The sequence below is a fragment of the Xiphophorus couchianus genome, chromosome 18, assembly GCF_001444195.1.
Source record: "Xiphophorus couchianus chromosome 18, X_couchianus-1.0, whole genome shotgun sequence".
Lineage (NCBI taxonomy): Eukaryota > Metazoa > Chordata > Actinopteri > Cyprinodontiformes > Poeciliidae > Xiphophorus > Xiphophorus couchianus.
In genome coordinates, this window is record NC_040245.1 from 11,376,523 (window position 1) to 11,392,909 (window position 16,387).

At 38.5% G+C, this 16,387-nt stretch overlaps 2 protein-coding genes across 4 annotated transcripts; both read left to right on the plus strand.

Moving 5' to 3' along the window:
* The first annotated feature begins 1,702 nt into the window (after positions 1–1,702).
* On the plus strand, positions 1,703–8,912 carry tmem25 (transmembrane protein 25). Of its 2 annotated transcripts, none has more exons than XM_027999312.1 (9): positions 1,703–2,246; positions 3,958–4,074; positions 4,657–5,001; positions 5,084–5,374; positions 6,173–6,304; positions 6,415–6,448; positions 7,177–7,286; positions 8,125–8,211; positions 8,328–8,912. In XM_027999312.1, the coding sequence occupies exons 2-9, from the start codon at positions 3,996–3,998 to the stop codon at positions 8,399–8,401; spliced, it is 1,152 nt and encodes a 383-aa protein (XP_027855113.1). In that variant the 5' UTR covers positions 1,703–2,246; positions 3,958–3,995; the 3' UTR covers positions 8,402–8,912. The 2 variants fall into 2 exon arrangements, with proteins under 2 accessions (XP_027855113.1, XP_027855114.1); XM_027999313.1 differs by having other exon boundaries at positions 3,961–4,074.
* A 407-nt stretch (positions 8,913–9,319) lies between these two features.
* On the plus strand, positions 9,320–16,355 carry LOC114133423 (T-cell surface glycoprotein CD3 delta chain). Of its 2 annotated transcripts, none has more exons than XM_027999316.1 (8): positions 9,320–9,455; positions 9,816–9,889; positions 10,230–10,291; positions 12,325–12,351; positions 12,477–12,650; positions 12,799–12,942; positions 14,259–14,314; positions 15,327–16,355. In XM_027999316.1, the coding sequence occupies exons 3-8, from the start codon at positions 10,255–10,257 to the stop codon at positions 15,378–15,380; spliced, it is 492 nt and encodes a 163-aa protein (XP_027855117.1). In that variant the 5' UTR covers positions 9,320–9,455; positions 9,816–9,889; positions 10,230–10,254; the 3' UTR covers positions 15,381–16,355. The 2 variants fall into 2 exon arrangements, with proteins under 2 accessions (XP_027855117.1, XP_027855115.1); XM_027999314.1 differs by having other exon boundaries at positions 9,324–9,455; positions 12,474–12,650.
* The last annotated feature ends 32 nt before the right edge of the window (positions 16,356–16,387 follow it).

The following is a 16,387-nucleotide window of genomic DNA, read 5'->3' on the forward strand; positions in this document are numbered from 1 at the left end:
CGCAACCGGGCCGGATGGAGCAAGCCGAACCGGACCCCCTCAATGCCACGGAGTCGGCGACGGCAATCTGTAAAGGCAGCCCGTGCTCGGGCCGTCCTAACAGTATAATCGGGGAAAACGAAGATGGTCGTACCGTTCATCTTAATCCGCTGCAGTTCCCTTGCCTTCGACAGGATTTTCACACAGTCAGAGTAGTAATGTAGCTTAGCTACGATGGGGCGAGGGCGCTCACCTGCCTTGGGTTTCGGGATCGGGATACGGTGAGCGCGGTCGAGCAACGGTTCCTCCGCGAAACCGAAGGCTTCCTTTAGCAACCGAGAGACCGCAGCCGTCGAAGCCGATAAAGGGTCGTCCTCCGGGACACCAATGATGCGGATGTTCTGACGCCGGGACCGGGACTCCAAGTCATCACATTTGTCCTCCAACTGTGCCACAGTTTTAGTAAGGCTGTCCACTGTCTTCCGGAGGCCAACGATGTCATCAGTGCAGGTGGATAGGGATTTCTCCATCTCAGCAACCGTTACGTTTAGCCCCGTAAAACTCTCCTGCACCGCAGTGAGGCCAGAGGACAATTCCTTCTTGAAGGACAGCAGCTCGGACTTAATCGAAGAAAGACTTTCACCAAGAACAGCATGAAACTCTGCTTTAAGTATAGCAGTAAAGTCATCCCGGAGAGCCGCAAGCAGCTCCTGTTTAAGACTGCTGACATCGCTAATTGCAGCGGCTCGGGCCGCCGCCTCCGACACAAGAGTTGACTCAGCACAGGCCGAGGACTCACCACGAGGGGCAAGCCGCAAGTGGGACTGAATCGAATTTCCTCCTTTAACCGGCTTTGGTGGCATTTTAGTGTCCAAAAAAAAAGGATAGTGTTCAATGTATTGGTTAGTTATCGTTTGAAGTCGAAGTTGAGAAAATGTGCCAGGTAATAACCGAAAAAAAAAACAGCTAACCCGCAGGAGCACGCCAAGACACGACTTACTCCACCGCCATTCAGCCGGAAGTGTTTGTGGCCAGTTTTAAATTAGACTTAAGGCTTTTCTTATACCACTCTTTCTTAAAAGCCAGATTTGTGATTCATACTTGTTCTGTTGGCAGATTCTTTCATCCAAACTGTGGATTTCTGCATCTCCTCCAGAGTTAACAAGGTCCTTTTACCTCCTTTTGTCGTTCTAGATGGTCGTCACGTTTTGGTAAGTTTGCAGTCCTTTATAGTCTTTTCATCCAGATGATGCACTGAACCAAAGCTTGGGGTTTTCACCTAGCTCTTCTTTGAACTTCTCCACAACTTTTTACCTGACCTGCTGGGTTTCTTGGTCTTTTTGATGCTGTATTTTTTCTCTCTATTGATCTCTGACATTCTTTGCAAAACATCAGAATTTTAACAGAATATATTAGGCACAAGTGGAGTCTCTTTCTCTGCAACTTCTGGAGGCATTTTAACTGGAATGTGCAATTTAGCATCACACTTTGCAGCTCTGTCACATTAAATCACATTAAACTTTCATTTGCAGCTTGAGAAAATGAGAAAAAACCAGTCTCCATTGATTAGTTTTGAATGGTTTTTCCTTTAAGCCACAGCTTTCTGCTTGTGTAGCGTTGCTCTGCATGCTGCTGCTCTGGTCTGTACAGCTGCACTGCAGAGGCTTTTCAGTCTGAATTAGCTGAGCTCAGACCAGGTGAATCATGTTCTGTATAAGTGCCCATCATGGCGTGACCATAATATCCAGCTGGTGTATGTTTGGAGCGATGAATTATAAGATTTTTGGGAAACCTTTTGAGCTGACAGCTTAGTATCCACACCAAATATTTTCTGACAGTTTCAAACTGATCCTGTGCATGAAGCTCATTTCTCTCACCTCCCTATCCTCCTCCACACCAGTTGTTGTCCCTCTCTCACATCTTCCTATCCTTCCTCTCTTTGTATATCCTTTGCTCGTTTTTCCTTCCTTCTGCTTTCTGTTTCCCAGTTCTCTCTCTCCTCTCTACCTCAAAGTGGCGACAACACAACTGCCTGCATCAGCCAGTGAAAGCTGCTGCTGGAGGTTGCCGTATCTTGCAGAGAGCCAAATGTGTGTGCATGTGTGTAATAGTATGAGCGTACGCAGATGGGAGAGCAAGTGAGTCAGGAAGGGCTGCTTCTCATCCCTCTGCTGTCATCACCATATTTCCCTCTGCCTCCTCTCCTTCTCCTCTGACATGGAGCTCCGGTGGACTGAATCCAGACGGGATCTGCACCAACGACAAAGGTAGTAACGTCTGTTTGTTGCACAAGGCGGGTTTTTTTTGTGTGTGCACCCCGACTGTTTGTGTCTCGGTGTATTTGTGTGTGCAGGTGTGAACTGATGTGTGTATCCCTCCTCTACCCCCGACTGTCATTAAGCATCCTTACCCACAGCGCAGAGAGCTGTCAGCTCCTGTCTTGCACTCGTATTAGTGGATTATTCCTGGTGATCACTGTATTGATTATGCAGATTATGTGTGCATCTTTAACAGCTCAGTTTCTGCTATTACTCCTACAGATCACATGACCCCACACAGCAAGCCAGCTCTGGAGACCGCTAGCTCTGCCCCCTTTTACTGTCGATGTGTGTGTGTGTATTGATCTAAGCTGGCATGAGGATGTTTGGTTTTGCAGTGATGGAAGAGTACTCTGCAGATCAAAGCTACAAAGGCAGTGAATTATTGAACAGAGCCATGTCACTGTGAGGACAGACCTGTGTTGGCTTTGCTATTGTCTTTAATACATTGTGATCATATTTTCAGAAGGTGTGTTTCTTCTTTGAGGCATGTTTCCTTTCAGAACCTATTTGTCTATTAGAGATTTATACCCACTTATTTACCCAAGCCCTCATCTTAATGTGTAGCACACTGCAAAGATATTAATAGCTCTTGAACTTTACCAAATTTTGTCATGTTACAGCTAGTCCTGAAGCGATTAATTGGGTTACTTGTTGTGAATCGATCATTGAAATAATTGCCAACTAATTTAGTAATCAATTAATTGTTAACTGGAGTATATAGACTCCTAATAAAGGCTATTTACTGAAATATCAACACACTCAAGAGTAGAAATTAAGTTAAAGTGTACAAAGAATAAATATATATATATATATATATATATATATATATATATAAACTTTCTTTCCTGTAAATATGTTCTATCCAAAACTTCTCAGCTAACATAGTTTTAGCTTCACCTGGTTCAAATTCTGTAAAGAAACAAAAAGAATCTAAGCACCTTTTGCTATCCAATTATTAATGGATTGATCTAAAACAAAATCAACAGATCAGCCCTACACCGTATTGATGTAATTCAAGTCAAGCAGTACATCAAGTATTGAAGTAAGTTAAGCAGGAAGATCTGAGCTTTTCACATGTTGATGTTAGAAGTGTTTCTTTTTAGCTGCAGATGCATCCTTTGCTGAAAGTAATCCAGCGTACAACAAAGGAACGCTCTATAACTGCATTTTATCAAAATGCAGTGTTATTTTCTTATTTAAAAAAGAATATGTATATATTTTTAATTTGCATCGTTTTAAAAAAATGCTTAGCGGTTTTAAAAACCATCCTTAAGCGGTTAAATAAAAAATCTGCAAAATCAGCCAATTTTTAAAACTGATTAAGTTGGTCTGATTCATTGTCAGAGTAATTGACATGATATTTTATTACTAAAATAATCTTTAATTGCAGCCCTAATTACAACCACAAGTTGTGAAGTGGAACTAAAACAATACATACTTTGAGAATTCTGTTGTTATTATTATTATTATTATTATTATTTATTTATTTATTTATTTAACAAATAAAAATCTGAAAATTTTAGATTCCATTTGTACTCAATGCCCTTTGCTTGGATACCAAAGTGTAACTCGTGTAACATTTGTCCCTGCACTGTTGTGATTTGATTTATATGAATTGCTTTCCTCACTCTAAGAGTAATGTAAATCCTTGTCTAAGCAGGTAGATGCATTTGAGTGTGTGGCGGTTCGGCCAGGATGGAGAGTGTGTGGCTGAGGACATGGACATCAGGCTCTGCTGTTGTGTTCTTCAATACACTGGCCTTGTCCTGGACAGGTAGCACACACTCCAACACAAACTGCACACAAGCAAATAATGAATCCTGTGAAAAATCACAGTCCTTTTGTGCAGTCAGAATGCTGACAGTCAGAAAAAGAGAATGGTTTTATTAATATTTTGATGACCTAGTTTGGGCCAAGCTTTAGGTATACAAAATACCTAACATTTGACTCTTTGGTATCCATAAAAATTCACAGTCAGCTCCCAGACTGCGTTTCTGCCTTTATTTTCAATTCCAACAGGAATTTCTGACGTTAGTAGTTCTAATTGATAATCATGTGAAGCGCACCTCTCGAAGTTATATTAATTTGGAGCTTCCTGATACCTTTACTGTAATCTATTTGCCAATCTGACAGCAAGGTGTTTATAAGGTATTTCAGACAGAAAGAAAAATGTTCATAGTTCAACTAAATGCTCCTCTTAGAAAATAATGAGTCTGTAATGAAACAATATTGATATCTTTTACTACTGTCTAACACAGGTCCAAATTACCCTTTAACATTTTAGGAGTCTAAAGCGTTAATATTTCCATTCACTATATTTGGTTCTGCTATAATATTTTATTGTATTGTACCTCAGGTGCTATTGAACCCGCTCTTAAAATTGATGGGCGGCAGCAAGCGGCTGTGACACTTCAGGAGAACATGACTCACAGGTTCAACTGCCAATCAGACAGCTGGGATCCTCGAGCGCCCCCGTTACTGACCTGGTACCTCAACGGAGAACAGCAGAAGGAGCCATCGCCAAACCGAGGCCGTCTGGTGATGACGTCACAAAAGGATTCTGAGGTCTTAAGACCGGGGACCAATCACAACAGTACCTTCTCTTTGCGGGCCAGAAAGTGGGACAAGGAGCTGGTGTGTGTCGCATCAAACCCCAGGACAGGACAAAGCTACAATGCAACGGTCACTCTCAATGTCCAATGTGAGTCATTGTTAAGTATCTCATGGACTAAAAGTCTGTTTCAGTTGACATTGTCAAGCCATTCCTCTCCTCTGTGCCCCAGTCCAGCCAGAAATCCTCAGGGTCAACGCTCACTACAGTGAAACCTCAGACCCCGGCCTCTCCCTGGTCCTGTTCGCCTTGGTGCGCTCTAACCCTCCTGCCACCATCACCTTCGTAGACCAGTCGGGCCAGCTGGTGGCCAATACCTCAGACTTCCTCATCTTGGATTCACGGAGCTATCCGTGGCTGACCAATCACACGCTGAGGGTCACACTGAGCAGTCTGTCAGGGAACTTAACGGTGAATGCCACCAACAGTGTGGGAATGGCTCAGAGCAACCTCACATTGGCAGGTTAGTGATTGTTTCCATGAAAGAAAAGACTTTTGTCCATTCATTTTGTTGCATTTCTAATGCCACAATTTTCTCATTTGTGCCACTAGTGTGTGATTTAGGATGTGATTCTTTCATAAATAACCAACCATTTGATTATTTGGGGTGCATCCTTTCTACAAATGTATTCATCCATACAAAAAATTGCTTCAAAGGTTTATTATTTATATACATTTATATAAGAAAATGAAAATAACTATTTCAGTTCCCAAATGGGACCTTTGGCAAATGCTCTGGTAACTCAATAATAATAATTTCTGACCCAGTCTGGCAGAACTAATTGTTTGAAATATAATATATACCTTGAATTTCTTGATAAAGTAGCTGAATTAAACTGCACAGCATCTTCTTCCAATGATACCACTGCAGTGATAAAGACCATTTAGCCATGCTCAGAGCCGAGGTTTTTGGCGATTCATAAAACCCTTTAACTTAGTGTAATTGTAGAAAACCCCAGGTTTCAGATTACACGTGTGTGTTCCCTTAGGCAGCACAATACGAGCTCTTCATAAGGGTTCCAGAATCAGGTGTAACAGTCTGATTACGTAGAAAATCATCTCAGGAAATCCTTGTCATTTAAGCTTCCCTAAATGTATTTAAATATGTCTTCATTCTGGGATATCTTAAACTCTCATTATTTGTTTTAGACCCTTCTGACACTAATTGTGGTGAAACTATTTTTGTTAGCTAGTAGACAGTAGCTGCATTGCAAAACGTTCTCTAAAACTTTCCTTTAAATTCCTCTCCTCTGCCCTCCAGAGTTCCTGCAGTCTCGTGTCGAGGTTCCCATGCTGGGTATCGTGACTGGAGGAGCCATGGCCTTCATGGCCCTCCTCATCCTCAGTTTAATTGTTCTCTGCCTTATGCAAAAAAACAAAAGCAAGATTATTGGTGAGAATAATGTATGCCTGTGTATTTTTTGAGCAGGAAAATGTTTGTGGCATGGAGCTTTGAGTGAGGTGCAGCACGTGATCATCCATTTTCTCTGTGTTTTGTTATAGATGAACCAGTGGAAATTCTGATGACCAAGAAAAGGTAAAAAATCAAAACAGGATTTTGGGTTAGCAGAGACTGAAATAATTTATTGACATCTACCTTTTTAAATTTCTAGACGTATTAATATAAGCAATACACTAAATTAGCAAATACAAACCTCTTCTGAGCTAGTCTATCTTCTACTATTTTAGGAATAAATATTTCTTTAGAAAACCAGCTGTGGTGCCAAAAGTATTTACTCACTCATCCAAATCAGTTCCAATCACTTCCATGGGCACAGGCATGTAAACACAACACAAAGACAGTCTAGTAACTTTAGTTAATGTTTTCTCACCTAGAATTGAAATTTTTGATGTTTTATCATTAAGAAAAGAGCTTAATCTATATTTATAAAATTTTGTCTTGATTCTGTTAGAGTCTCAACATAATTTCACTTTTCACACACATTGCACATACTTCTTAAAGACATGTGTATTAAGTAATGTTCTATAATAAGTATACTTTATACCCAACATTATTTATAATAAAATGTAACTGCAGTCTCACCAGTCTCCTTGTGTTACACTAAGGACATCTGGCCTTTCGCCACTGTCTATGTCTCTGTATTTTGGCTCACCTTTATGCCATGTCATGTCTTCCTCCATTAGCTCAATGGAAGGGAACACTGATGAAAGCATATTTTTCTGCTCTTAAGAAAAGTACATCCACCCAGGAGATCGATAACACCTCTGATTCAAGTTTGACACCTCCCCATGTTATCCCCGCAGTGAATCAGCAAACCTGAAGACAGACAGAGCAGATAAGACCAACATTCCCAGAGAGAACATGTCTCTGCCTTCCAACATGCAGCTCCATGACCTCAGCACTCTGAGGAAAGGTAAGAGCTCCCTCCAGCGCAAGAATGTTCAAACATATTCTGAAAAGGCACATTTGGCTAGAGGTTATAAGTTATTATTGTCTGTATTGTTACACCTTCCTGGGAAAAAAGAGTGATTTAAATAGATAGAAATAGGTTCAGTGTGACTCTTCCTAAGGAATAATGTGTAACTGCAGAGACAGCTATCAATTGTAAGAGAAAAATGTTCCACAAAGTGTTAACGCAGGGAACCTAAATACAAAGACACTTTTTACATTTTTACTGAAGAGGAAACAAAGCATGTGTCGCAATTATGTATCAGCTTGTGTTGGTCCCAATGATATACATTGAAATTTGTGGAGATATGATTCATTTTGCATGGTACTGCACATGTTAGTTCAGCTCATGAAATTCTGTATGTGACTTAGATCACATGCAGATAAATTTTAGATAACCTAACTTTTACATAACTAAACGTACAGTGAATATAACAATTAATATATGAATGTACAAGGCAGCAGAAACCAAGTCTGGCAATTTATTGAGTTATTTACATGTATATACTTTCCTCCTAGTGGACTAACCAGCTAGCACACTTTAGCACACACTTAAACACTGACAGAACTCCATACAACTTTCCCACTTTTAAGTGTATGTGCATGTATTTCATACATCAGCATGACATAAATATAAAAGTTTGAATTTTACCTGTAGCTATAAATATAATATAATGCACAATACAGTGCAAAATAAACAACATTCATTGTATAGTCACTGTTTTCTACATGAAATCATTTCTTCAAACTACTAACGCAGGTTTTTGTTGTTCTGTGTCTCTCTCTGCATGCCCTTCTTATAGCTCGAGAAGCCGCCCAGCAGAACAGTGTGGGAGAGGAAAAGAAAGAGGAAGAGGAGGAAGATCTGTCTTTAGCCTACGCAGCAAGAGGTCAACAAAATGCCCTCTGAACCTCTGCTGCTTTTTAACTATTTATACCTGGAGTCATGGCTTATTTATGTGTTTTGTTGTTTTTTAAAAAAAACCTTTTTCTGTGGTGCTTCCAGGTTTTGCCAGGTATCCAATGGTGGGCTACATCTATAAGGTGAACAGCACAAGCAGCGAGGAAATCTGGCTCTGACGGAGATTTCAGTTCAAATTCAACAGTTTGTTGCATGCATACCTACATCTAAGAAGGCAGCTGTTTGGGAAGAAACCCAGAGCTGCACCAATCAGCGAGTCAAGCACCGTTCAGTCACCTTCAAGCTGGAAATAAAGTTCAGAGACCACCTACATTTTTGAGACTATTCTTCAAATCTGTAAAACATACCTGTGAATGTTTGTCATCCAGTAAATCAGGTACTCAGGCGTCTGTGCTGCTGTTGTCTCATCAAGTCAAAGTTGTCATATGATTTTCTGTAAACACTTTATCATGATGTTCTTTCTTGTTGCATTAATGGGATGCATTTAATGTTCTCTGCTGAAACCAGAATGTGTATTTGGACAAATATAATCTGAATATGATGGTGCAGATTTACATGGAACTGTTTATGGACTTGCCACATGTCCCGCCCTGTATATTTGTATGCATATGTGTATAAAAATGGAAAAGTCTAATAAAGGTATTATTGAGATTGTATCAAAGTAAATGATGAACATGCTGTGCTTTTACTGTGTAATCACCAGGGGGCGCTATGAAGTGGTGTAGAAGATGGTAACTGGGTTGTGCACAGTAAGAGGAATGTAAATTCTTCTAACAGTCTATTAGCAGAAAGTGTCAGTTTTGTTTGGTAAAATGAAATGATCCACTTTGTTTTTCTAACACAGGTGCAAGAGAGGATGATACTGATGATTGTGTGTGTGGTGGGGGGAGGAGAAAGGGGGTGTATCTGTGTGTGTTTATAAAGACACACTGTGTGTGTGTATGTGCCAGGTGTTAGCTCTTGGGTCACAGGTTGCTGTGGTTTTTTTACAAACAGGAAGCAGAATTATGTTGTGGGAGCGTACATTTGCTCTCTATGTGTCTGCTAGAGCTCCTGTGTTGAACAGGGAAGGCAGAAAGTCACTGATGAGGGAAACATTCCCAAAATACAGGGGATTTGAAATATTCATATAAACTGTGTGTCTGTGTTAGATTCTTTGTTTCGCCAGATGTAGAGACTTATTGCACCAGGTAACTGTGCTGCAATTAGCAAGTTAGTATCTTTTTTTACTTTATCCGATTGTTAAAAATAATTATAAGTGTGGAGGATAAAACAAGTGCTTGCAAGACTTAGTTTTATTATGCCTCATGAATATCTCTCTAATTAATTTCTGAATGAATTATCAATACCTTAATGATTTTTGCTGTTGATTTTATTCAAATAAACAGCAACAACCAAAACAATCTGCTAAACAGTACCAATATTATTTGCCACAAAACCTTTTCCAGTGTTTCATGTGCCGATTTTGATGGTAAATGCATGCAGACATGATGGAGTGTTTCTGATAAAATCAACAAAGCCTGATGAAGCTGACAAACCAATCACAGCGACTTCCTTCTCTCTCTCAAACAGGCAGACTGGAGACGTTCTGACTTCAGGCAGAAACTAAATCCTTCAGCAGAGTCCCAGAACTTCATTAGATTAAGGTTAGTGTTTTTGTTTCAATTTCAAATTCGAATTCAGAATTACGCAACATTTTATATTCATCTCATGTTTTGAGTACTTTTGTTAAAACTCCAAAAGTGTGTTGATTTATTACTTCTATTAATTTATCTTGTCTAAACACAGCTAACTCTAAAGCAAAGTAAGGCCTGGAATTGTGGATCGATTGGAATATTAATATGATGACAGCAGCAATAAGTTGTTTATCTTCTGTTAGTCGTTAAGTTAAGCAAAATAAAATGGTCGACGAGAGTGAGAAAATGGCAGCCTTCCGGGTTTCTGAAAAGGGTTTGCTGATGCCTCTGTGTTTCCTTCTGTCTTTTGAAAAGCAGCCAGCAGGTACAACACAATGAAATATCAGCTGCTGCTTCTTTCTCTTCTGGCAGGTATGTTTTTCTTATTGTTTTTGCTCCTAATGAACCAAAAAACACCTAACTTTGTTTATTAGAGTAAGAAGTTCTGACCATAATTTATTGCAGTCTTTTATTACAATCTGTCTCAAGTATTTTCTTACTGATCATCTAAAATCAGTAAGGCACTTTAGACCGCACAGTTAAGCTCAAAATTGTTAAAACCATAAAATATTTCTTCCTCAATCAAAAAGTTTGTTGTTGATAGAAAATGAGGCAGATATCTCTCAAAGGAAGAGAAAACTATGTATATAAAGCTCTACGTAATGCTGTCTTGTTCTGCGTTTTATGTACATAATATTAATTATAATATTCACCACTCTAACTCAGAAGGAGAAATAAGTCTTGAATTTGTCAGAATTATAGTGGCTCTGTAATAATTGAGGACTTTTTATGACACCCTAATTTCATTGATTGTAGTCCACTTTAGACCACACAGTTAAGCTCAACATTGTTTAAACCATAACAATTTTAATTTTAATTGGTCAACTAAAACCCTAAAATGTTTAGGGTTTTAGCTTACCCTAAAATTCCTGACCAAATTAAAATAGGTCTGAGTAATTTTCCCTGCTGGCAGACTGCAGCCACAAAATTATGCGTTCAGTTATATTACATTTTCTCAAATCACATCTTTTGACATTGGAAACTTTTCTACTGTACCTAATATTTTACATCTTCAGAAGATTTCAGTTCATCAGTACAAACATGGCTTTAGTAATAATAACAAAATTCTCATCTACCTACATGAATTGCCTCTGCTTGCCGAGTAAATATGTATCGGCCATTTGAGAACCACACAGAATCTCCATAGGGGCTTCAAATGCCCCTTTCTCACCTCCTAAAATTTAGAGTCTCTGGAACACTCAAGAATACTTCTTTTATCCTCCATCCATCCATCCATCCATTGTCTGTTCACCCTTGTCCCTAATGGGGTCGGGAGGGTTGCTGGTGCCTATCTCCAGCTACGTTCCAGGCGGGAGGCGGGGTACACCCTGGACAGGTCGCCAGTCTGTCGCAGGGCAACACAGAGACATACAGGACAAACAACCATTCACACACAACACACACCCCTAGGGAGAATTTAGATAGACCAATTAACCTAACAGTCATGTCTTTGGACTGTGGGAGGAAGCCGGAGTACCCGGAGAGAACCCACGCATGCACAGGGAGAACATGCAAACTCCATGCAGAAAGACCCCGGCCGGGAATCGAACCCAGGACCCTCTTGCTGCAAGGCAACAGTGCTACTTTTATCCTCTATGCAATTAATTTAATTTAGAATTGCTAACAATTTTTCAAGTCCTGTGAAAAAATTCCTCACACCATAATACTGCCACCACCATACTTCAGCCGTAGTAGAAAAAGGAAATTTTGTGACACTACCCAAAAAAGTGGTTGCATTAACAACAGCAACAAAAAAAAATCTGTTTTTTGGTCTCATGTCACTGTTTTGGCTTGTTCTACATGTTTAAGAAATTTAATAGATAATTGTTGTAAAAAATATTTATATGTTTTTTTTTTTTTTATCCTTGTACACAATGACTATTGTCTGATCAGCAAATCCCTTTTTTGTGTATTCTCTAACTGGCTGTAACTTTTAATTATGTAAACAGACTTATTTACAATTACAGTTCGCTTGAGTATTTGTCTGATAAATATGTGAGTCAGATTAGTCTGGGGTGGTCATTTCTTTTTTAATACCAGTAGTTGAGCTCCAATGGAATGTATGTTAAAAGCACTTGATGCATAAGGTTTGTATACCTTGAAGTTTTTGCTTAGTTTAGTTTAGAACTATTTCTTGCACATTTAACAGCAAGGTCTTTATTACAACTACGTATCTCTTCATTGCCTAAAATATTTAAAATGCAGGACCATAAAAAAGACCAGATTGAGTTTTTATTTTTAGTGGAGCTTTACATTCTTGTTGAGTTTTTCATTATCACTGTGAAATATAATTGGTCAAGTTCATTCAATATTTATTTATGTTTCTTTTCATCTTTTTCTTTCAGCAATTAGCTTTGATCATGCTACAGGAGGTAAGAACACAATTATGCGTAAAAATACAAAATTATTTTAAAATCATGTGCATCTGAAAACATTTCTACAAATACTGATTGACCAAGACTTGTGTTTAACTGAAAGTTTCTTTTTTAAACAGCAGATAATAAGATAAAAGTTCAGGAGACTGCAGATGGAATCAAGCTGTCTTGTGATGGCAATCTTATGGTCACAGGAAATGGCAAGAACGGGACAGAAATGACATTGTCTTACCGTGATGATGAATCTGGAGAATACACTTGTGATGACGACTCACAAATCTACGTAAAATTTCGGAGTAAGTTCTCCCAAAAGTTTTTGTGGGATGAAAGTGATTTTATATATAAGAATATGCAATTTTATAAACATATGTAATTTACATTTTATCATGCTTGGAAAATCTGTAAAGACACCACTGTTTAAGAGATTACTTTGCTTATTTTCAGCGTGCGACAACTGTATAGAACTTGATACCTCCTCTATTGTGAGCCTGGCAGTAGGAGACATTGTGGCTACTGTTGTGGTTGGAGTAGCTGTCTATCTCATTGCTTCTCAAGCTCGGACTGGTCAAGTTAAACCCACCAAGAAAAGTAAAAGTCTGCCTGTCTGTCTTTTATTTTCCATTTGTAGTACCATACACACATTACCGGAACAAGATACTTATCCAGTTTTTTTCTCTCTATTTTTTTCTCTGAGGGGCTTTTTCCTCTACGTACAACTAGTAAAACTTACTTGTGCAAGGTTAAAATAGTTAAGTCCAATTAATTCTTAGTGAAACTGTCATTGAGAAAAAGCATTCTTCAGTGGTACTAGATTTAAACTCTGATGAAAGTGATACACCAAGATTAACCCCCTGTATGGCTTGATATGAAAATAAGTTACTTATGCAGACAACACAAAATGGTAAGTGAAGAATTTGGTAGCATGTTGGGATAATCAAGAGGCTGAGTTGTGGTGCAACTCAGCCTCTTGAGTTTTTTATTTTCTAAATTCTGAAAATGGTAAAATTTTCTCACAAAAACCCCCAATAGTTTCTAAAAGAAAGTGGACTGTTACATTATATACCAACGTAACAGCACATTGCAAGCTCATTCCAACATCAGCTTCCAGGCTGATGTTGGAATGAGCAGGTGCTTTTGGTCTTTACATGTCATTTACACCAGTTTGCAGAGAATGAGCCACAAACGTATTACTATAGCACAATAAGACTGAAAAAGCTTCAAGTCATATAAAAACATGAAAGAACAAGTGTTTCTCTTCTTCTGGCATTTTGTCCTCTAGTCAATAAATTCTGATTTCAGCACATTTTCATGTAATAGACGTTAATTAGAAATGCCACTTTCAGGTCTTGCAGTTGTGACTATTGGGCTAATCAGAAACGTTCTTTTATGTTTACCTTTTTAAACACAAAACTCTTTTGACTGAAAAAAAAGACATTTAAAATAGTTAGTTGCCATAACAGCCACGTAGAAATAGAACACGACGATTTATGTAAGTTTAGCAGAAGTGAAATAGTTTAAGGTACAGTTAATCGGCACCCACTCCACAGAATTATGAAACTCATATTATATGGCCCACCTACAATAATATGTATCTGGGACACCAAGTAGTCACAGAATCTAATATGTTTGTTACATTCACAATTTTTCCTCAGTACATCAGAATCAGGAAAATCTAACTAAAAAGTTCACTTGAGTTGCTCTTTAAGAATTACAAGAGCTTGTATCTCTCTCTACTTTGTTGATGACACACCTAATTCTGAAGAAAGCACTAGGGGAACAAATCAGACTGTTGCTCATCACATTGACCCAAGAAAACAAAGTTAAGTGTCTGCTGAAATCAGCCTGCTTGCTTGCATTAGAGCTTCTCTGTCATGTTTTATCACCATTATAATTTTCCTCCTCAGGGTCTGACAAACAAAATCTGATTCATAATGAAGCGCCCAATGACCCCAGCTACCAGGTGAGCTAATCAAAACACCTATCAAAAGCGTTTTTTTATATATACAGTTTTTTCAGGTGCTTTTGGTGCATTTCTCAAAACAATTAGTACAAAGTGCAAGACCTGGTTGATAACCTGCAAATGTTTGTCACTTACTCACAATGGATAATGCATTTTTGAAAAGTAAGTATGTGTCAATGAAAGTATCATTATCAATAAAATGAAAAGTCAGACACCATGTTTCTGAACAAGACTGGCAAATGTCAATATTATGACATCTCACATTTTGTTTTCCAATGCAAAACTATTTGGTAACAATACCTGAAATGCTCTGTACAGCGCCAGAGCTTATTTGCATATCCATTTGAAATCTAGCGTTACGGTATTTTGTTAACTGAGTACAAGACACTGAATAGATGCTTCACATTTTAAAGCATATACTCTAGGTAGTAACAGAAACAATGAGATTGCAGATACAATCAACTCAATTGAGTTCCTCCGCAGGGTGTCTGTGCTCTCCTTTAAAGATGCGGTGATGTGAACTGCAGCTCCTCCACTTTGAGAGCAGACTTTGGCATCTAGTTAGATGCCTCCACATTGTCTCTGTGATGATGAAGTGTTTAAAGTACGTCCCACTGGGACGACCTAGGAAGACCCAGGGCATGCTGGAGGGACAGTGTTTCTCTGCTGGCCTAAGATTTCTCCAGAGGAGCTGGCCCAAGCGGCCAGTTAGAGGGGAGTATAGTTGGCTTTGACAGAGATAACATATGCAGTTGAGAAAGTGCAAAAACAGTAGAGAAGTGTATGGACACAATTGATGGATGTGCAAAAACATGCAATTTCTTTGAATGAATGACTAACTGCTTCTGTGATGAGCACAAATGACTAAATGCTGTAGAGGTTGAGCTAACAGCTGTGAGAACTGCACTTCTGATTAGAGAAATGCCCCAAAGCACATGAAAAAAACCCTGTAATTATCCTCCTCTCATTGATCTCGCTGTCCCCAAATTCACTGTGGCCATTACTGTTTCAGCCACTGAAGTACAAGAGAGGAAGAGATGAATATGATGTACTCAACAGAAAGTAGAACGGAGGTCCGTGCTAACTCTCGACTGCAAGCAAACTTCTACTGGAGGAAACATCCGGCTCTGCTTCCTGAGTCTCCATCAGGACAGTGTGATATGTGTACAGCCTGTTCTGTCCTCAACTGATGTAATTCGCTGTGTTTGGTATTGTCTTTGAAAACAATTTCTATTTGTCATTTATGACGCTATGAACATGAGTCTATTTCTGACCCTTTGGATGAACTCAGTATGTCAGCTAATGTAAAATATTTCATTCCATGTTGATTTTTGTAACTGATGAAAAGCTTCTTAAGTTACATTCATGTTTCAAAGGTGAAAAGTTGATAAATTGGAACATTTGAAATCAAGTAAATATTTGTTGCTGGCCAAAGAAAGTGTACTATTATTGCTTTGTTTTAAACATATTTCAGTTGTTTATTATTAGACTGAAAGTTTTAAACTGGCTCATTTATGTTACATTATCTATTCTTGTTTTATTGCATGTTTTACAATACTTTGTTTTTTTCACATTTTTGTTTCCTCATGAAAGATCAACAAAAATAATGCATGATTGTGGAAGGAAAATTATTGATGTTTTTCAAAAATATTTTTACAAATAAAATTGTGTATTTGTATGCAGTCTTGCTGAGTCCATACTTTGTAGAATTATCTTATCCTGAGGTTTTATCTACAAATGTATTTTGGTATGTCTCCACCAGCTAGAAAGTAAAGTGGTTTGTCATGTCGTGGAAGGTTTACTGATGGGTTGAAATCATCCAGTTCTTGTATGATGGATTGAAAATGTTCTTTAAAATTGTGAAAGCTTGGTTTTTTATTGAGACTTTTCCAAAACTTTATCCCTGATCTGTCTGCTTCCCAATCCCTCCCTCAATTAGGATATTTTTTCATTGTATTGAAGAAACAAACTTCTAATTGTTGAATCTATTCCTTTTATCTGCATATATAGTGTATTAAACCATAGTGCTTCAAACTATGAACACTTTAGTGTTGTTTTTCTGAAATGTTCATT

Excerpts from the sequence above, each read along its gene's own strand:
- tmem25 (XM_027999312.1), top strand. The coding sequence starts at position 3,996 with ATGGAGAGTGTGTGGCTGAGGACATGGACATCAGGCTCTGCTGTTGTG. Across the intron at positions 5,375-6,172 it reads GAGCAACCTCACATTGGCAG|AGTTCCTGCAGTCTCGTGTC; the intron begins GTTAGTGATTGT and ends TCTGCCCTCCAG. Across the intron at positions 7,287-8,124 it reads CCTCAGCACTCTGAGGAAAG|CTCGAGAAGCCGCCCAGCAG; the intron begins GTAAGAGCTCCC and ends CCCTTCTTATAG.
- LOC114133423 (XM_027999314.1), top strand. The coding sequence starts at position 10,255 with ATGAAATATCAGCTGCTGCTTCTTTCTCTTCTGGCAG. Across the intron at positions 12,352-12,473 it reads CTTTGATCATGCTACAGGAG|CAGATAATAAGATAAAAGTT; the intron begins GTAAGAACACAA and ends TTTTTTAAACAG. Across the intron at positions 12,943-14,258 it reads AGTTAAACCCACCAAGAAAA|GGTCTGACAAACAAAATCTG; the intron begins GTAAAAGTCTGC and ends TTTCCTCCTCAG.